Source organism: Bufo bufo, chromosome 1 (assembly GCF_905171765.1).
Source record: "Bufo bufo chromosome 1, aBufBuf1.1, whole genome shotgun sequence".
Lineage (NCBI taxonomy): Eukaryota > Metazoa > Chordata > Amphibia > Anura > Bufonidae > Bufo > Bufo bufo.
The window spans coordinates 675,672,736-675,694,125 of NC_053389.1; the positions used below are offsets into that span (position 1 = coordinate 675,672,736).

General features: G+C 46.4%; 1 protein-coding gene across 2 annotated transcripts in view; it reads right to left on the reverse strand.

Moving 5' to 3' along the window:
• TP53BP1 (tumor protein p53 binding protein 1) overlaps positions 1–21,390 on the reverse strand; it is a 130,181-nt gene that overhangs the window by 17,865 nt on the left and 90,926 nt on the right. For both annotated transcript variants that reach the window (XM_040414085.1, XM_040414084.1), the window contains 6 exons: positions 20,116–20,593; positions 11,274–11,426; positions 4,700–4,995; positions 3,794–3,973; positions 2,253–2,677; positions 1,480–1,671 (listed from right to left, as the gene is read on the reverse strand). In XM_040414085.1, coding sequence (XP_040270019.1) covers positions 1,480–1,671; positions 2,253–2,677; positions 3,794–3,973; positions 4,700–4,995; positions 11,274–11,426; positions 20,116–20,593 — 1,724 coding nt within the window. The remainder of the gene's footprint in view (positions 1–1,479; positions 1,672–2,252; positions 2,678–3,793; positions 3,974–4,699; positions 4,996–11,273; positions 11,427–20,115; positions 20,594–21,390) is intronic.

Below are 21,390 nucleotides of genomic sequence, written 5' to 3' on the forward strand. Positions count from 1 at the left end.
TTCTAAATCGAGTCATAAAAAATATGCATGCATGCACCTGAAAAAAAAAAAAAAGCTGTAAAGTCATGGCCACTAGGGGTCTCACTTCCACCTAAGTTGCAGTCCCCTGTCTGTTGTCAGGCAAGATCCGTCCCTGGTAAAGCCAAATTCACAAGTCAGTGATTTCCATCAGCGTTTGTGAGCCCAAACCAGAAGTGTAGGCTACACAGAGATAAGGTACAAGGGAGAGCTCTCCACCTATTCTGTGTTTAGACCCGCGTGTCAAAACTAGCCGAGATCGTGAGCCTGATAAAACAACTGGCTCTAAACATCACATCCTGCCTTCCTGTAAGGGCTCATGCACACTGCCGTAAGTGTTTTGCGGTCCGCATTTGGACAAGTGCATATCACCACCTATTTTTTTCACTTCTGTAAAAAAGTCCTCTCCTTGTCTGCAAAATGGGCAAGAATAGGAAATGTTCTACTTTTTTGCAGGGCTGTGGAAAAGATCGGATGCGGACTGAAACTTCTGTTGTGTACATGAACCCCAAGTCTAGTTTCCCCCTCATTATCTGCACTGCGAGCTCCAGAGTTGAAAACAATGTAAGGGAAAGCAGTAGTGTTGGCAGATTCCACAGAAGGGAGACACCCCTGCTTGTGAGAGAAATGCATTTAGCTGTGCAGCTTAGGGTACTTTCACACTAGTGTTTTTGTTTTCCGGTATTGAGTTCTGTCACAGGGGCTTTGTCACAGTTTTATCCTAATGCATTCTGAATGGAGAGCATTCCGTTCAGTATGCATCAGTTCAGTCCCTCTTATGTTTTTTGGCCGGAGAAAATACCGCAGCATGCTGCAGTTTTCTCTCCGGCCAAAAATCCTGAACACTTGCCGGAATGCCCGTTCCGGCATTAATTTCCATTGAAATGCATTAATGCCGGGTCCGGCCCCAAGTGGTCCGGCAAAACAGACCCGGTTTTGCGCTCTGCACATGGGCAGACCTTTAAAAATGAGAAAAATAAATAAATACCAGATCCGTTTTTCCGGATGACACCAGAGAGACAGATCCGGTATTTCAATGCATTTGTCAGACGTCTCACAAATGCATCCGTTTGCGTCCGGATTGCCGGATCCGGCAGGCCGTTCCGACGACGGAACTGCCTGCCAGAATGCTATGCCGCAAGTGTGAAAGTACCCTTAAGAGGGGAATAATTAGACCGAAGAGACATTGGGGAAGCCCCAAAAAGACTGAAGTGTGAATATGGAGTCTGATCATTTCGAATCAATTGGGTCTGATAGAATTATCCTGACCCATGTATAACTGAATATCTGTCTGATGAAATGAAAAAAGAAACTGGTGTGGAAATGTTTATGGCAGACTTTGTTCATTTTACCTGATAAGACTAACCAAGAAGACAAGTCTGAAATGTGAAAAGGTATTGTATATATAAAATTGCATATACAATTTTAGAATCTGTACATTGGTCAACAAGAAATGTATACCAAGACTGATGTCGGATCCCTTTGTTAACGGTGTGCACGGGTCATATGGGCCAAGTCCAAACTGTTCCCGCAGCTTGTTTCCTTGTTCTAGAGAAAGTATGACCGCCATTCTTTTGTACCATTTCTTCTGACCTTCCTTTTCAATACAATAATACAGTTCTCCAGAGTCTCTCTTGTGCGCCTTTACCACTCCTGAAAAACGAGCATCAAGTCAATTATATTAAAAAGGTCCACATATGCCAAATACCTATTCTTACCAATTTCCTCCCACCATCATCATCATGCCAGTGCTTTAAGTAAACTGGTCAACATGATGCCAGAGTGGAAAAGGAGTAAAAACCACATGTGGCAACATATGCTTAGGCTGGTTTCACATCACGTTTTTTTTCCACGTTTTTCTGACTCGTCAGAAGAACATAACAAAAAAACAGGATCCTGTAAAAAAAAAAAAAAAAAAAAAAAAAAGAACGGATCCTGTGCATCCATTATGTAAATTTGGCATCTGTTTGAGCCATTGCTGTCTGAGGTAGTTTTTTTTTTTTTAAGACCGAAAAAGCACTGCATGCAGTACTACCTTTTCCGTCTCAAAAAAAGGGGATCTCAGATGGAAATGGCTCATACGGATACCATCTTTTGTTCTTTTGACGGATCAGAAGAAGAACGGAAAAAGGAACGGTGATGCAAAACCAGCCTTATTTGCTTATGTACCCAAACAAAAACCTGCAATCCCAATCACATATCTGTTTGATGTGTATTGATATTGGAGTACATACCGGCACTAAAATATTCATCCTCAGATAGGGCTGTCACCTCTGTATCCAATGGAATAGGGTCACATAGTAAAATGTCTTTTCCTAGAACATCACATTCATAGCCATCATCAAACAGCAGTTTGTATTTCCCTCCTCCGACATCTCGGGTAATTGTTCCTGAATAAAAATAGCCATTGGAGGACCACTTGGCCACAACCCTGAGCCCCACAAAACTACTGCTAGTTGGGGAGTCCATGCTTTCACTTTTGGATGGAGACTGATACGGAATTTCAGGAGAGTCACTGCGATGCATAATAGGTGTACCAGGGCTTGGTTTGTCACGTGCTTCCGGGTGGCCAATATTTATGCGGGTAAAGGGTTCTTCATCTGGAATGGCAGCAGCAGTGGAATCCTCACCATGTGCATGGGACGCTGTGCCAGTTTCCCTGGAATCGAAAAAAAACATTGTACAACAATCTACCCATAGAAGCACACAAAGTACTGCTTGCACTTGGAGTTCTGATGTGACTTCAGACTAGAGCAGCCATATAGTACCATGAGCAATGGCGCCATAGTGAAATCATCCTAGATGTGCTTGGATTTCCAACACTCCTGAGGTTTACAAAATACAAAAGATAGAAATCAAACTATACAATATACATTTTGACTACCGTACATAGGTCATTAAATTGCACAAAACGGTGAACTCTTTTAGATTTAAAAAGTATTACACAGTGTCCATCCAAATTAATGGACTACTATGTAATTATACAGTCGCATTGAGCCTGCTGGAGAGGGAGCCTCTTACTGCTGTGGCACAATGAGGCCCTCATTGAAGAATGTCCATATTCCCTAACAAGGAACATGGAAATGGCTTGTCCAGATGGACTAAAGAACTTTTAGTAATCTCATTACCAGTTAAAACATGGTTCACTAAAAAAATGTTACAAATATCTGATCAGTGGGGATGTGACACCTGGCACTCTGGCCAATCAGCTGTTTGAAGAGGCCATGGTACTGTGGTGAGCACTTCAGCCTCCTCACATTTCACCAAGCACAGGGTGATACATTGGATAGCAGCTGTGCTTGGTATTGAAGCTCAGGCCCATTTACTTGAATGGGACTGAGCTGCAACTAGGCCATGTGACCGATGTGGAACACCGCAGCACCTTCTGAGCGGTGTCGGGAGTTGGACCCACCGACCAGATATTGATGACCTATCCTGAGGAAGGGTCATCAATATATGAATCATGGAAAAAACCCTTAATCTTCCATTTCTGGAGAACACTGCATATTCAAATGTCCGGGAATGATTTTTGTTTAAACTTTTGGAGGTTCCTTCCAAAATTTGTAGGAACTGCATGTGTTGTGCTTGTGTTGAGGATAGCCTATCAATATTTGATTGGCAGGGGTACGACAACCACGCCAATCAGATGTCCTGAGGACAGACCATAATATAAAATTAGTGGACAAACCCTTTTCTAAATCTTGTGACAAACCGATGATAACTAGAAAAAAATTACAGAAACGTATTTCACTAGCAAAATAAAAGATGTGGATACCTTGATCCAGTTCCTCGAAAAGAAGGACGTCCCCTCCTTCCTCTTCCACGAGGTGTAAGGGGAGCTTTGGCACCTGGTCTGTTTCCAAGCGGTACATCGGCATCATCCTCACTTACTTGCATCCCAGTTTGTCTTCCCGGTCTGTGTGATGACCCTGGCTGGCTGGCCACTTTCCTAGGACTTTTAGTTTTTAAACAAAAAAAAAAAAAAACAATTTATCGTATGGTTCTGCAATAACCTTGGCCTTCATTAAATAAGACCTGTCATCTGTTTAAAAAATGTGTACCTTACCTAAATCCTGCCAGACCGTGAGCATTCCATTTTTATCATGTCGCCGCAACCCCACTTTCCAGAGATATATACGCCACCCTATATGCTAACTGTATGTGTTCTGCCAAGGATGCGACAACCACACCTTTTCAGAAAGATCACACTGGACAAGTCTTCTCTGACGCTGTCCGTGATGATCCCACCAAGAAGTCATGTGGTCACTTAACCTATTTAAATGCCGCAGCAGTTTTGGCCTTGTTCGTGCCACCTCATGTGGTCCTACCTTGAGACTATATTTCCATTACCTCAGCGCTTCAGAGCTTTGTGTCATCCGTTGAGGAATATTACCCTCTAACAAATGCCACTGTACAGCTATACCAACTGCAGCCCATTGAACACTCATGAGCAGTCTATGGTGCTTTTCTCTATACAGGAACAAGTACTCTAACCACCCTGTCAGAAGCTAAAATGGACTCCTTGCCTTTGTGAGATGAATAGAGGCTTTTCTCCACAGAACATCAAGTTTCATTTACAATATTCTAAATAGGCACAGAATAAAATAACACATTTCCCTGTATGTGGGTGATAATCGTCTCTGTCTTAAATGCTTTATCGGAGCAATCATTACACAAGTACCTCAGTTTTCCAGCACTTCCTCGTCCACTTGGTATGGCAAAGTCTCCGGCGTCCAGCTGGCCACTTTTTCCTTTGCCTGCAGTTAATCTCCCCCGGTCAGAAGTACTACCACTAGTGCTCTGTCCAGCAGAAAGGCCACTGCTTGCTCCACTAGAAGTGCGCTGAAGACTTGAAGCTTTTGATGAGAGGGAACTAATATCTGCAAGGTCTCCAGAGGTCAGAGAGGAGACAACTGTCCTGGAAGGTGACACTTCATTTTCATATTCATGGCATTCTATTACTGGTTCTTCTGCCTCCTAGAACGAGAAACATTTACAGAAAAATTAGTATCATTTCTTAGTAGAGTAAGGTCAGAAGATTTACTGGGAAGTCAGGCTATCCATAGGAAGACTGTCGAGCTTCTGCATTACAGACAGTTACACAGCATATTTATTAATACTGTCCAGAACATACATTAACTTTTAAAAGGCAGGAAAAGCTTAAAAATAATGAAGTAATTAATATTCAGCCAATAATCCCTATCACTTCCAGGCATCCAATCCCATGTCATCTAAGCATGTGACCTCTGTGGACAATGACTGACCTCAGCGGTGTTACTGATGAAGCCTATGAATTGCAGGAACAGTTATGCCAACCTATGCCCCTCGTTTGGCAAGAAGCCAAGAGTCTTTAAAACACATAATAAATCTGCTGCAAGGCTGTACGGCAGTTTTTGGTGCAGAAGCAGTGCATGCAATTTCCACACAATGAAATGGAAAAAGCAATAAGAGAACCGTTAAGAGCTGAAAACCTGACATTCCAAAAATAAGGCCATACTAAAACATAACTTTTACGGTCTACAATCTGTTATACTTTCACACTAGAGTTATTCTTTTCTGGCATAGAGTTCCGTCCTAGGGGCTCAATACCGGAAAATAACTGATCAGTTTTATCCCCATGCATTCTGAATGGAGAGCAATCCGTTCAGGATGCATCAGGATGTCTTCAGTTCAGTCTTTTTGACTAATCAAGACAAACTTAAAACCGCAGCATGCTACGGTTTTATCTCCGGCCAAAAACACACTTGTCTGAATGCCGTATCCGGATTTTTTTTTCCATAGGAATGTATTAGTGCCGGATTCGGCATTCAAAATATCGCAATGCCGGTTCCGTCCTTCCGGTCTGCGCAGACTGGTAAAAATGTGAGAAAAAATTGAAACTGACGGATCCGTTCTTGCAATGCATTTGTGAGACAGATCCGCATCCAGATCAGTCTACAAATGCTGTCCGGTTGCATGCAGATTGCCTGATTCGGCAGGCAGTTCGGGCGATGGAACTGCTTGCCGGATCACTCTGACACAAGTGTGAGAGTACCCTAAAAATGGGAGTGCCCCAATATTCAAGAAGTAAATACAAAAAAGCCTAAGTCGGGAACTGTCAACAAAAATTCTGACAATGGATCAAAAAGGACCAACCATAACCAGCCAAAAAAAATAATTAAACCACACTAATAACATCTGAAAAACGTCTTACCCGCCGCAGCATTGCTAGAAGTACCGGCGACCCCATCCGGAACCTTGCCCTAGTTTACGGTCTTCTACCCTATTATACCCCGAGCTGATTCCTATCAGGGCAGGTTGTTCCGTGGTTAGGCTTTTTAGGGCATAATAGCTCCTTCACCGCTATCATCTTAGGGTGTTATAGGTTTTAATTTCCTTCTCTGCCACCTAGGAGAGCCAACTCTGCATCTCTCTGAAGTCCAGGAACCTATGCCTATTACACATTCTCTGCAGTACAACAGTAAAAGACAGCACCATTGGCTTCCTCCACTGCATAAAGCATTGGTACATCTAGCAATGCTGCGGTGGATAAGACCCTTTTGTTGCAATTTGTTTTTGTGCGGCAAAATTTGAGGCTTTGACACTCAAGCAACTTTTTCGCCAAGAAAAGGGGTATGGCATGGGCGGCCTCGTTTATTATTTTCTGCCCAGTTTGTGGCGTTGAAAATGACTTCAAATCTATGCCAGAAAGTGAGTTGGTGTAGATTTTAGTATGTTGCATGGCCTGCTGGAGGAAGCACCAAAGTTATGTAGAGGCCTGCACCACCACATAACTTTGGCGCATACACCAGCAGCGCAGAGGGACTAAGCCCGGCGTCTAAATCAGCGGTCTTAATAAATGTCCCCCTAAAAAGTAGATTTTTTGTGAAACTCACCTGTAAAATCTTTTTCTCGACTTTTCCATTGGGGACACAGACCATGGGTATAGCTTAGAGGCATTAGTAGGAGGGACACTATGCAATACAAAAGAGCTCCTCCTCCTCGGGCTATACCCCCCGACTCCACCGGGAGAAGCTCAGGCGTTGCAAAAGCAGTAGGAGACAAGAAAAAGTAATGGAAGCCATCGGACCAAAGCCTACGAGGTCCAACCACAAACATAAACCGAAATGAAAACCCCTCCTGCAACAGGCAGAATGGATGGGAGCTGTGTCCCCTAATGGAAAAGTCGAGAAAAAGATTTTACAGGTGAGTTTCACAAACAATCTCCTTTTCTCGTACTTTTTTCCATTGGGGGATACAGACCATGGGACGTCCTAAAGCAGTCCATGGGGTGGGAACTATATCAGCACCGCCAGGATAAACAGGAACCACCGCCTGTAAAACCCTGCGGCCAAAGACAGCATCAGCCGAAGCCAGGGAATTTTGCTGATAAAACTTCGTAAAGGAATGTAAGGACAACCAGGTGGCCGCCTTACACAACTGAGACGCAGAGGCACAATTGAGCCTTGCCCAGGAAGCCCCCACCTCCCTAGTGGAGTGAGCGGTATCCGAGCCGTAGGAACCCTACCACGAGCGCGATCAGTCGCGGGAATAGCCGAACAGATCCATCGCGCCACAGAGACCTCGGAGGCCGCCAGACCCCTACGAGGTCCCTCGGGAAACACAAAGACGGACGGAGCACCACCTTATCGTGGTGAAAAAAAAAAAACAGAAAAGGCTCCTGGCAGGAAAGAACGGCCAGCTCAGACACCCGTTGATGGAAGATATGGCCACAAGGAAGACCACTTTCCAGGTGAGAAAAGTCAGGAGACCTCTCTTAGAAGTTCGAAGGGGGCCGTCTGTGGAGCGCGCAGGACCAAATTGAGATCCCAAGGAGGCAAAAGGGGAACATACAGGGAAACCGAATGTACCACCCCCTGAAGAAAAGTCTGCACAGGGCCCATAAGAGCAAGGGACCTATGGAAAAAAGACAGCCAGCGCCGAAACCTGACCTTTCAGGGAACTCAGCGACAGTCCCATCTCAAGCCCGGACTGAAGAAGCGACAGCACCATCGGGATGGAAAAGCGAAGGGGAGGGAACCCAGAGTTCTCACAAAATGCCAGGAAGGCCTTCCAGGTACGATAGTAAATCCGGGAGGAAGCCAGCTTCCTCGCACTGATTATGGTTCTAATAACCGAATCCGAGAACCCCCTGTTCTCCAGGATGGCGGTTTCAACAGCCACGTCGTAAAACGAAGAGACCGTAAATTCCAGTGAAAGAGCGGGCTCTGCGACAGTAGGTCCTTTGTCGGGAAGAGGCCATGGGGCGTCCGCCAGCATCCGAGCCACGTTCAAGAACCATGCGCGGCGAGACCAATCTGGGACGAACAGAGCGGTCGGAATCCCTTCTGCCGCGACCTTGCATAGATGCCTTCGGATCTCGTGCGCGAGTCAGGAACACCGGGAGCTTGCTGTTCAGCCTGGACGCCATCCAGTCCACGTCCGGACGGCCCCATCTGTGGCAGACGTCTTAAAAGACATCCAGATGCAGAGACTACTCGCCTGGATCCACCAAGTTGCGGCTTAAAAATTCCACTGTCCAGTTGTCTATCCCTGGAATGAACACTGCCGACAATATCGGAATGTGCGACTCTGCCCACAGCAGAATTCTCGTCACCTCCTGCATCACCATCCGGCTGCGGGTCCCGCCTTAATTGTTGATGTAAGCCACGGCCGTGGCACCGTCCGACTGAATCCTCACCTGGCGTCCCGCAAGAAGAGGAGTCCATGGGGAGAGGGAGTGGAAAATCGCCTTCAACTCCAGAATGTTGATCGGGAGGCGGATTCCGCCGTCGACCAAACCCCCTGACCCGTGCGTGCTTGGAGAACGCCGCCCCAAATCAGAAGGCAGGCATCGGTGGAGACGACCGTCCAGGAGAACGGGAGGAAGAACCCTCCCGACCTCAGGTTCAACGGAAACAGCCACCAAGAGAGAGCTGTCCGAACCCGCTGAGACAGGCGGATGCGAACATCCAGACCCCGAGAGGTCTTGTCCCAGAGGGAAAGTATCTCCTGTTGCAGCAAACGAGTGTGAAAACTGGGCATATGGAACAGCCTTGAAGGAGGCTACCAAAGATCCAGGACCCACATGTACTCCCGGATGGAGAGACACGGGGAGCGCAGCAGATGTGACACTGCGTTCTGGAACTGGAACGACTTGGAGACTGGATCAGAATGTCGTCCAGGTAGGGCAGCAAGGAAAGCCCCTGGTATGAAGAAGCGACTCTAGGATCTTGTAAAGACCCGAAGGGCGGTTGCTAACACGAAAGGAAGGGCGACGACTGATAGAGTTGACCACCCCCGGCGAAGCGCAGGAATCACTGGTGAGATTCTGTGATCGGGACATGCAGATAGGCGTCCCGTGTTGAACAGTTTTAGATCCAGGATCGGATGCACCGACCCTTTCCTCTTTGGGACCACAAACAGGTTAGACCAGAACCTGTGCCCTGTTCCTCTGGGAAAACTGGGGTAATAACCCCCCGGTCCAGAAGGGAATAAACTGACATCAAGAAGTCCCCTTCATGCGGAGGACTGCTTAGGAGCAGCAGGGTGGGCTGACTGGGCCCTCTAGCGCCAGGAAGGCTGGTGTTTGAAGGAGGGCCTTTTGCGGGCGGCCTGAAACCCCCAGCGGAGGAAGCAGGCGACGTCCTACCAAACGAGAAGCGACGAAAGGACTAGTACCGGAGCCGGATGACCTGGTCCGAAAAGTGCGCTTGGACCTTGGTTGGGGAAGATGAGTGCCCTTGCCCCCAGTGGCGGCAGAGATGAACTCGCCTAGCTGAGCCCCAGAAGGTCTGGAACCCCCAAAGAAGAGATTAGCGAGGGAACGCTTGGAGGAGGCGTCGGCGTCCCAAACTTTTAACCAGACCTCTGTGCTGAATGACTGAGATGGCCAACCTGCGGGCAAGGAGGGAAGCAATGTCCCTAGAAGCTTCGCAAAGAAGCTTAGAAGCCTGAGACATCTGGAGAACCAAATCCAGTGTGTCAGTAGACGCATCTTGTTCCGCCAGTTCTTGGTGGTGGCTCTGTAACCACACCGAGAGGTCTCTGGCCACCCCTGCTGAGTCAAAGGCAGGTCGCAGGGACGCGCCTGCCAGTGAAAAATGGACTTGGAAAGAGTCTATGCGCCTGTCTACAGCGTCCTGCAAAGAGGAGCTGTCTAAGACAGGGAGGGCCGTATAATTGGCTAGTCTGGCCACCAGGGGATCCACCTTAGTGGGGGAAGACACCTCTCCTCGCCGTCAGCAGGGAAAGGATCAAGTGTATTCATGTGCTTGGTGGCCAAAAACTTTGTTAGGACGGCCCCACGCCCTGGATATGACCGCAAAAAAGAGGGGAAGCCATACTTATCTGCTCCTGCAGTCTTCTCCCTCTATTCCGTACCAGCAGGGCTCACCTCTTCAGACATCTGACTCCCTGAGTACAGTGCTCTGGATGGAGGGCAGCAGCAGGTGACCCAGGTGCTGGTGGGATGCCGGAGCTAACAGGTCGAGCCCGGATCCACTTGCCTTCTTGGGGGATAATGGAGGCAGCCAGGCAGCGTCCCAAAGACGGCGGAGGGCACTCCATGGGGGACCAGGAAGGCGCCATGCCGACCTGCATCCCCATCTAGAACAAAATAACAAAAAGGAGTAGTCAAAAGGGAGTGTAATCCTCCTTCACCAGACACTAAGCAAAGACTGAGATTCTCCTGGTGGAGTCGGGGGTATAGCCCGAGGAGGAGGAGCTCTTTTGTATTGCATAGTGTCTCTCTTACTAATACCTCTAGCTATACCCATGGTCTGTGTCCCCCAATGGAAAAAAAAGTATGAGAAAGTTATGTTTTAGCATAACCTTATTTTTGGATAGTCAGTTTTTGGTGCAAACTGAGCCAAAAGTGTTGTGCATTTGGCTTACTAAGTCTACCCCATTTTGTCTGTAATGTATGTTCTCTTAATGCAATCTGTTATAAGCAGAAAGACAGATGTAATAGTAGTGTCAGTCCTGTTTAGGATGAAAGGGTTTTCCAGACCATCACTGTTGCAGCTGTATAAGTACATAGTGCTGCTATCCCACCTATCATACTATAGGACAATAACAATGCATCCCGCCTGTCTGCAATACATTTATCTTTGCCGAGAGCCCATAATTTATAAAGCTCATATTAATGCTATACATCAGAATACAAAACAACGAGAGAGAGAGAGAGAGAGAGAGAGAGAGAGAGAGAGAGAGAGAGAGAGAGAGAGAGAGAGAGAGAGAGAGAGAGAGAGAGAGAGAGAGAGAGAGAGACTTACCTCTACGACCTTGCGCTCCACTTCTGCACCATCAATGTAATAAACATCTGTGATAACACGAGTGACCACCGTTCGTACTTCCCGAACTGTTCGAACATGCCGATGAACACTGCGGCCAGGAGCAGGGCGAGGGAGTTCAAAGTCATCCTCTCCCTTAAGAGGGGAAGAAATAAATGGGAGCCTTTAATAGCCTATTTTATTTACAACATTTAGAAATTTGTGGATTTCTGGAAGCTTATTTTCAGCAATGTGAAATACGGTAGATGAATGTTCACTTTGAACAAATGCTATCCGTCATATCATGTAAAGCTAGCAATACACATTAGATAAGACTCAGCTGACCCTACCCATGGGATTCGCCATTGATCTTATATGTTTGGAGGCCTCCCAACCTTTCTGCTGACATCGAGGAAGGAAGGGCAATTTGGATTTACAAACAAGTGCAAGCTCAGCCAAGTCAGGAGAAATTTCCATTACATCTATTTCTAAAGTGTAAATTGGAATCCCAGAGGGTGATTTTCCAGAAGTGTCTGAAGCTGGACCTGCATACAGCCAGGCAGATATTTTGAGGAGACAACCCCTTAAAGGAATAGGGAACTGCTGTCAAAAAATTGTTTCAGTTTACAGAGTCTGAAAGGCTCATACTGATGACCTCTGGTAACACAGCAAGAACAGCCTATAAGCCATACTTTGTGACACGTATACACACATTGCTGTAAACCTTTCTTACTTCCATGTATACCGATCAATAGATAGAAGACGTGGATTATATTTAATGTTTTTTTCTGATGCCAGGTCCCTCACAAGGAATAGGGGGAAGGGGGGGTTTGGAAAAAGCAGCCAATGACAGGGGGGCGGGCCTCCCTAGCGTCATCCACGAGGCTATAAAGGCTCGTCCCTGTCCCTACCTGCCATTGGCTCTCCAGTCTCCTTCCCCTTATAAGTGGTCCTATCAGTGACTGACCGCAATCTCTGTATGCAGTCATAGAGGGAAGACTGTCAATCACTGATAGGACCGCCTCCTTGATTGCAAAGCCCAGAATGAGCAGGTATATCAGTTATATATATAAAACTAAATGTCTGTCTGGACGTCTGTCTGTTCTTTATGTGCAACCAAACGATTGGACCGATCTTCACCAAATTTGGCACACAGGTACATCAGGTGTCTCAGGTTTTAGACCGGGTCTCAGCTCTCTAGGACATACCGTTCCTGAGATATTCCCCAAAAATGACCTGCATTAGCCAATACAAGCCTGCAAGTCTTTATCTTCAAATCCCAACTGCCATACACACGGTCACATGTCCCTTATGAGCCAATAGAAGCTTGCAGGCCCTTAGTCTCCACATACACACAGTTTTACTCCAGGTTTCCATAACAACCCAGCTATTTTTCTTCACTGCTGTAGGTCAGCTATAGGCTAGGGCTACACAACGATAAGTTGCAAGACACATAGGGCACAACTACGCTGCAACATGCATCCATCTTGGATTTTTGCGACTGTCGTGTCTCAGTGCAACGCCATAGTCTATCATTATAAAAATTGTTGCGCTACATTGGTACAACAAAATGTCACGCAACACATGTCGTCATGTATCCCTAGCCTTAAAGGGGCGGGCACTGTGGAGGTCACTGTTAAGGGGGCATGGGAGCCTTAAAGGGGCGGGCACTGTGGAGGTCACTGTTAAGGGGGCATGGGAGCCTTAAAGGGGCGGGCACTGTGGAGGTCACTGTTAAGGGGGCATGGGAGCCTTAAAGGGGCGGGCACTGTGGAGGTCACTGTTAAGGGGGCATGGGAGCCTTAAAGGGGCGGGCACTGTGGAGGTCACTGTTAAGGGGGCATGGGAGCCTTAAAGGGGCGGGCACTGTGGAGGTCACTGTTAAGGGGGCATGGGAGCCTTAAAGGGGCGGGCACTGTGGAGGTCACTGTTAAAGGGGCGGGCACTGTGGAGGTCACTGTTAAAGGGGCGGGCACTGTGGAGGTCACTGTTAAAGGGGCGGGCACTGTGGAGGTCACTGTTAAAGGGGCGGGCACTGTGGAGGTCACTGTTAAAGGGGCGGGCACTGTGGAGGTCACTGTTAAAGGGGCGGGCACTGTGGAGGTCACTGTTAAAGGGGCGGGCACTGTGGAGGTCACTGTTAAAGGGGCGGGCACTGTGGAGGTCACTGTTAAAGGGGCGGGCACTGTGGAGGTCACTATTAAAGGGGCGGGCACTGTGGAGGTCACTGTTAAAGGGGCGGGCACTGTGGAGGTCACTGTTAAAGGGGCGGGCACTGTGGAGGTCACTGTTAAAGGGGCGGGCACTGTGGAGGTCACTGTTAAAGGGGCGGGCACTGTGGAGGTCACTGTTAAAGGGGCGGGCACTGTGGAGGTCACTGTTAAAGGGGCGGGCACTGTGAAGGTCACTGTTAAAGGGGCGGGCACTGTGGAGGTCACTGTTAAAGGGGCGGGCACTGTGGAGTAGGGTTGTTTCAGTTATCGAACTTTCGATACCCAGTCCATACTTTTGTCCCGGTATCGATACGATACCGGTATTTGCCTTTTAATCGATACTAGGCTGTGCTACTGCACAGCCCAGTATCAGAGAACATGGGCGCGCTGCTCTCAGCGTGGCCATGTTCCCTCAGAAATGTTCACATAACCGGAATGTACACTAGTCAATAATTTTGTCAAATTATGGCACCCATAAACAATGAAAATTTAACATGAAATTGTGGGGTTACCTTAAAATAGTCAATCATAAAATAATAGGCCCATAGATCGTTGCCAAGTTAAAACATGCATGCATCAGTGATCACACACCACCGAATAGTGAAGGTATAGGCAAATGTAGGATGTACACAAATGCTAGGAGGGCGAGTTAGAAAAACAGGGATATAAATCAAGAGGGTCTCTTTCCCTATATCTCCCTATGTTCTAATTCAAATTGGAACCCTCACTGTATGTCCCTGGGTGTCCCTTAATTGCAGTGGCGATGACTGCCCAGCTTCGTCAGGGAAAAAGCACACACCAAGGGTACACACATCAAGTATCTAAACAAACTTGACCCGACGCGTTTCAATGGCACTCAGCCAAATCATCAGGGGACAGATGTATCCACAAATCATAGTAGTGGCCAGGCAATTCAAAAGTACAAGTCGCTCCCTGGTTCAATAAAGCAACCAAGCAAAGAAAGTAGCAATATTAGATCGCTTTCAGCAAATACTTAGCCCTCCATGCATCGGTGTCCATGGCCCGGCTACGCTCCTATCCTGTGTGTGGCAGTGACTGAAGTAAATGCCCGTGCTGGCGTTCTTTAAGCTGGCGCGGGTTTAGTGTAGGTCCGCTCACCAGGTCACATGACCCGTCATGCGGGCAGTGACGTAATTAGTCACATGTTCCCCGCGTCACGGAAGAAAACCATGTGATCGGAACCTGAACAGGAGGTGTGTCTGCGCTGCCCGTGCCTGCCCCCCACAGTCAGATGGAGAGGAGACAGGCCGGACAGCGCAAGGGGGCGGAACTGTGGTGAAATGGGAGATATAGAGATGGGCTTACTCAAAACTCCCTACATCCTCCACACATGATCTCATCTATTAATGAATGGGTGTGTCACTTCTAAGTTGTCAGAGAAGATGTAACCAGGGTATTGAAACGGCAGGTTACACAGGCAGTATACCAGTGAAGAAAATTATGTACAGTAAAGCTCGTTCCGACAGACAAAAGCAGATGTTCAAACTTACAGTTATCCATGACGATGCATTAGTGAGCCCCAACCAAAATGAAATGAAAAGAAACCTCCCCCAGATCAGGAGGTAGGAGTAATGTTAAGTTAAACCAGGGCAAAATTAAGCCCAAGGTGCACCTACATCCTTTTTATGGGGGAAGTGAGGGATTTTATCCTCATATGTCCTCAGAAATACATGCGGAAAATTTGCCTCATATAACCTAAAGGATGTTTTTGCTGCTAATTGTAAGGACTTGAATTAACACCGGGACGACCTTGTTTCTTCAATGTAGAAACCAAATGATAGCTGCCCATTGAGGCCCCTTGGTTGTGCAGCTTTTAGTTCGAATAGCCACCATACCTCCCTTTGTAGTATTTTTCTGTCCCAATCCCCTCCTCTCTTGAGGGGGGGGGGGGGAGAGAAATCAGTTCAATGGCCATAAATGTAATTCCTGAAAAGTCACCATTGTGGCTCAATTCAATGTGTTTGGCTAGAGGAGTATCCCTGCCATGTCTCATGTCACCAAGGTGCTCCCCAACCCGTCTCCGAAGTTCCCGAGTGGTTTTGCCCACGTATTCAAGGCCACATTGACAGGATCTCGATGACTCCTTTTGAACGACAGTTAAGGAAACACCTAATGGTGTAAATCTTGCCCGTTAAATTACTACTAAATTCACAGCCCCTGGTGATAAAGGGACATGCAAAACAGCCACTACAGTGAAAACAACCCACCAACGGTTTTAGCCACGTTCCTGTTCTGTCATTGATTCCACTGAAATGGCTGTGGACTAGACGGTCCCGTAAACTACGACCTCTACGGTAGGTGATCTGTGGGGCTTCTGCAATAATTTGTTTGATGTCAGGATCCAACTGTAGGATTCCCCAGTGTTTAGATATCACGTTCCTCACTTCTTTTGTGGCACCATCATAACTGCCTATCAGGCATATGAGGTTGGCTACAGTTTGTTCTTTTTTAGGGTGAAGGAGCTCAGTTCGATTTTTTGAGCGGGCTCTCTGATATGCTTGTTTTAAAGGTAGATTCGGGATACCCTTTATCCCGAAATCTATCCCGTAGGTCACCTGCTTGCTGTTTATAGTCGCTCAAAGTAGAGCAATTCTTCCTCATCCGCAGATATTGCCCAGTAGGGATACCCCTCTTTAGGGCAAGAGGGTGATGGCTATCCCAATTTAACAAAATATTGGTGGCAGTCGGTTTCCTACAGGTTTTTGTTAGTAATTCCCCCCAGTCACCTCTCGTGATGGCAATATCCAGGAATGGGTGTGTGTCCTTTTTAATCTCAGATGTAAATTTCAATCCAATATCATTGATGTTTAAAATATTCACAAACTGTACCAATTCCTCAGCATGCCCCTTCCATATCAAAAAGATGTCATCAATAAATCTGACCCATGTGACCACATTCACAGTCACATGCACCAGTGGGTCTCCAAAGAAAGTGGTCCTTTCCCACCAGCCCAGGAACAAATTTGCATACAATGGGGCACATGGGCTCCCCATCGCGGTGCCCCTGAGCTGGTGGTAAAAGGCGCCACCTAACAGGAAGTAGTTACAAGTAAGTGTAAATTCCAGAAGTCTTAAGACCAAGCAGGAGTGATCAAAGGAACCATAACTGATTTAATGAGCCATTCGAAGTTTCACTGTACCGGCCATGTGTACTTACACGTGCATGGCTTAACCTTTGAGACAAGCATATGCTACTGGCAGGATCAACCAGGTTTGTTTCTGTGACGCGGGGAACATGTGACTAATTACGTCACTGCCTGCATGACGGGTCATGTGACCTGGTGGGCGGACCTACACTAAACCCACACCGGCTTAAAGAACGCCAGCACGGGCATTTACTTCCGTCACTGCCACACACAGGATAGGAGCGTAGCCGGGCCATGGACACCGATGCATGGAGGGCTAAGTATTTGCTGAAAGCAATCTAATATCGCTACTTTCCTTGCTTGGTTGCTTTATTGAACCAGAAAGCGACTTGTACTTTTGAATTGCCTGGCCACTACTATGATTTGTGGATACATCTGTCCCCTGATGATTTGGCTGAGTGCCACTGAAACGCGTCGGGACAAGTTTGTTTAGATACTTGATGTGTGTACCCTTGGTGTGTGCTTTTTCCCTGACGAAGCTGGGCAGTCATCGCCACTGCAATTAAGGGACACCCAGGGACATACAGTGAGGGTTCCAATTTGAGTTAGAACATAGGGAGATATAGGGAAAGAGACCCAGCATCTGTCCCCCTCTTGATTTATATCCCTGTTTTTCTAACTCACCCTCCTAGCATTTGTGTACATCCTACATTTGCCTATACCTTCACTATTCGGTGGTGTGTGATCACTGATGCATGCATGTTTTAACTTGGCAACTATCTATGGGCCTATTATTTTATGATTGACTATTAAAAGTTATATTTTAATGTAACCCCACAATTTCATGTTCGATTTCAATGTTCCCTCAGCAGCACGGGGAGAAGGAAGCAGTCTCTCCCTCCCCCTGTGCTGCTGCTGCCACCAATGAGAGGCGAAGAGGAGGAGAGGGGCTGTGGCCACTGCGCCACCAATGATAACTAACGTTTAATACATTACAAATACAGCCGGTGGCAGAGACACATTGCCGACACCCGGCCTCTGACAGGGTGTTGCGATACGCGGCAATTAACCCCTCAGGTGCCGCACCTGAGGGGGTTAACTGCCACTGATCGCAGCTCCCTGTCAGAGGTCGGGTGCCGGCAATATTTGTATATTAAACGTTAATTATCATTGTTGGTGGCAGTGGCCACAGAGTCCGCTCACCTCCTCATTAGTGGCAGTTGTGATCGGAGCCCCAGCAATGTAATCCTGGGGCTCCGATTGGTTACCATGGCAGCCAGGACGCTACTGAAACCCTGGCTGCCATAGTCAGCTCCCTGCTGCTGTGTGCACAGAGCACAGGGACAGTGTAAGATTCTATTCACCCTAATAGAGATCTAATCAGGGTGAATAGACAATGGATTAAAAGATCCCAGGTTCTACCCCTAAGGGGCAAATAGTTATTAAATAAACAGTAAAAAAAATATTAAAAATACACCAAAATAGTATAAATCACCCCCTTTCCCAATTTTACATATAAAATATTTAAACAATAAATAAAATATTACATATCGCCACATCCAAAAAGTCAAAAATATTTTTAAAAAATCTCCCTTATGCGGTGAACACTGTAAAAGAAAAAAAAAAGAAAATAAGAACTGCGCAATTTGCTTTTCCTTTTTTTTTGTCACCCCCAAAAATAGGATAGAACTATTCTATTATGGGCCGGACGTTCCATAAAATGCGGAATGCACGCAGCTTTTTTTGGCGTTTTATTTTTTTCGCGTCGTATCGAATGGTATAGAGTATCGCAATACTTTTTAATGGTATCGAAAGCGAATCAAAATTTGAGTATTGAAACAACCCAATAGCTCCCCAAACATTGGCGTGCGAGGTGCTGTGGGTTTTCCATGCCAGCGTTTGCATCCGCTGACATGGTCTGCCGTATATCTTAACCCCACAAGTGACTTCAGGGAGCTAAGTATCCTATCTTTATCTACTGTATTATCCCTACAAATACTTATACTGGCCACCCCTTGATGAACCGCATCGGTGTAGTTATATTCTATGTCATCTATATATTTTAATAGCTTTTCTACTCAAAATAGTATGTACACATCAGATGTGTACACTAATGTAGGGTTTTAACAGGGCTTTTTTCAGGCTTTAGGCACGGGGACAGGGTGCGACCACCATCAGGGGGCATCCCTGGGCAGAGATTACTCCTAGGGCTGAACAGGGATAGATTTCTCATCTACCTGTTTTTTTCAGCCTTTGCTACCCTAGATATGCTCATCATTACCTGTACAATCCCTGTTAGTATATCTGTCTTCAAACTGTTTTGTTAGGCGAGAGCCCTTCTGTCACATTTTTGGGTTATTATTAGGGTATTTTGTTGCCCTGTTACCCTTAAGATATTAATAAAGGTAATTTTAGAAGCACGTTTACTTTTCCCCTTGATATACTCAAATTCACTACGTGCCCATGATCTGTAACATCTGTTATTATATTTCTACCTGCAGACCATGGGCGTAGGAAGCGGGGGGGATGGATCCCCCCAGGAAATAATGCAGGGGGGACAGGTATGGTCAAATCCCCCCCAGCGGCAGCGGGGCAATGTGTCCCTTTCCTGTTCCTCTGATAGGCTGCCGGCACTACTAGGCTGGCAGCCTATCAGAGGCCGGCGTAGGCGGCGCGATGACGTCATCGTGCCGCCTGAGCCGTACAGCGCTGGAGTCAGGACACAGGCCGGAAGAGGACTGCATCGCATCGCTCCAAAGAGGTAAGTATAAGTGTTAATTTTTAAATGTATACAATACTTAGTTTTACTGGCACATAATGGGGGGGGGGGGGGGCCCTGTTATTACTAGCACATGATTGGGGGGCTGTTATTACTGGCTGATGAGAGGCACTGGGGAAGGGGGGCTGATGAGAGGCACTGCGGGGGGCTGATGAGAGGCACTGGGGGGGCTGGTGAGAGGCATGGGGCTCTTATCTGAGGTCTGATTGGGGGTCATTCATATTGGGGTCTGAGCTGAGGTGTGATCTGAGGTCTTATTAACATTGGGGATCTTATTGGGGCTGTTAGCTGAGGTCTGATTAACATTGGGGGTCTGATTGGTGGTCTGACCTGAGGTGTAATAAAAAATATTTTTTTCTTATTGTGCCCACTTCCAGCCCGGAGCCCAGCTGCCCAGAGCACTGATCCGGAGCAGCTTGGAGAAAAAGGCCTCAGTCTCCCACACTCCTTCTGCCCGGCCAAGCCAGCCAGCACCCCTGAGTCTTCAGAACTATAAGTGGGGGGTTTTCACACACACACACACACACACACTTAAAATTTAACGATATAAACAACTCGCAGTTTACTGAATAAGAATATACCCGGCGAGCAAAAATGCTGTCCCCCCCCCCCCCCCCCGATTTTTTGGGGTTCCCATGCTGCAGACTACTTTGCATTTTCATGGCGACAGGTTCCCTTTGAAAAGCTACATCAGACAAGGCTGACAGACCATGTATTTCCATGTTGAGTAGTACAATGTGTGTTACCTGACTGTGCACAGAATCAGTGTCATCTCGCTCTCCTTGTTTTTGTGTGGTTTCCGATTTTTCATTCTCTTTCAATACCTTCAGACTTTGTAGACCAGATCCTTCACCAACCTTAGATGCTGGGTTCGGCACGATGTCTGTTTGGGTTGAAGAGGACACAACTGCAGTTTTAGGTTCTTCCACATTCACAGTCTGAACTTCTTTGCTTCTACAACCCAAAGATAAATGTTCCTCCGAGTCAGATTGTGGGGTGGGAGATTGAGCAGGTGTCTTTTTCCTCTCTCTCTCTGCATCATGTTGAGTTTCTTCCTGACAAGGTTCTGTTTCCATGGCCTCCTGATCACAGGATATGTCCTGGACAGAACTTTCTGGTAGGGAGGGACGATCTGTGACCTGTTCATTGCAGATTTCTTTCATGTTTTGAGACGCAATTGGTGTTCCATTGTTTCCTTTACTGGAGAACTGGAAATAATTTGCCCTGCAAATAACACAATGTGGAGTATCAGTACTTCATCCTCCAGAGGTCTGAACAACTGTTTAAGCAATGTGCGACCTGTTAGTTACCATTTCCACTGTTATCATGCAGTCATTTATATGTCCACCCTTACCTCTCCTTGGTTAACCCCTTAAGGACCCTGCCATTTTCCACCTTAAGGACCAGGCCATTTTTTAGCAAATCTGACATGTCACTTTATGTGGTAATAACTTCAAAACGTTTTACTTATCCAGGCCATTCTGAGATAGTTTCCTAATCACATAATGTACTTCATGACAGTGGTAAAATTAAGAGAAAAAAAAATCATTTTTATTTTTTTATTAAAAAACAAAACAAAACGAATTTACCAGAAATTTTGAAAAATCAGCACATTTCCAAATTTCAATTCTTCTACTTTTATAGTAGAAAGTAATACTTCCAAAAATAGTTATTACTTTACAATCCCCATATTTCTACTTCATGTTTGGATCATTTTGAAAATGACATTTTATTTTTTTGGGACGTCAGAAGGCTTAGAAGTTTAGAAGCAAATCTTAACCCATTAAGGACCGGGCTCATTTTCACCTTAAGGACTAGGCCATTTTTTGCAAATCTGACCAGTGTCACTTCATGTGTGAATAACTTTAAAACGCTTTTACTTATCCAGGCCATTCTGAGATTGTTTTTCGTCACATGTTGTACTTCATGACACTGGTAAAATGGAGTCATAAAATTCATTTTTATTTATAAAAAAAATACTAAATTTACTAAAAATTTTGAAAAATTTGCAAATTTCAAAG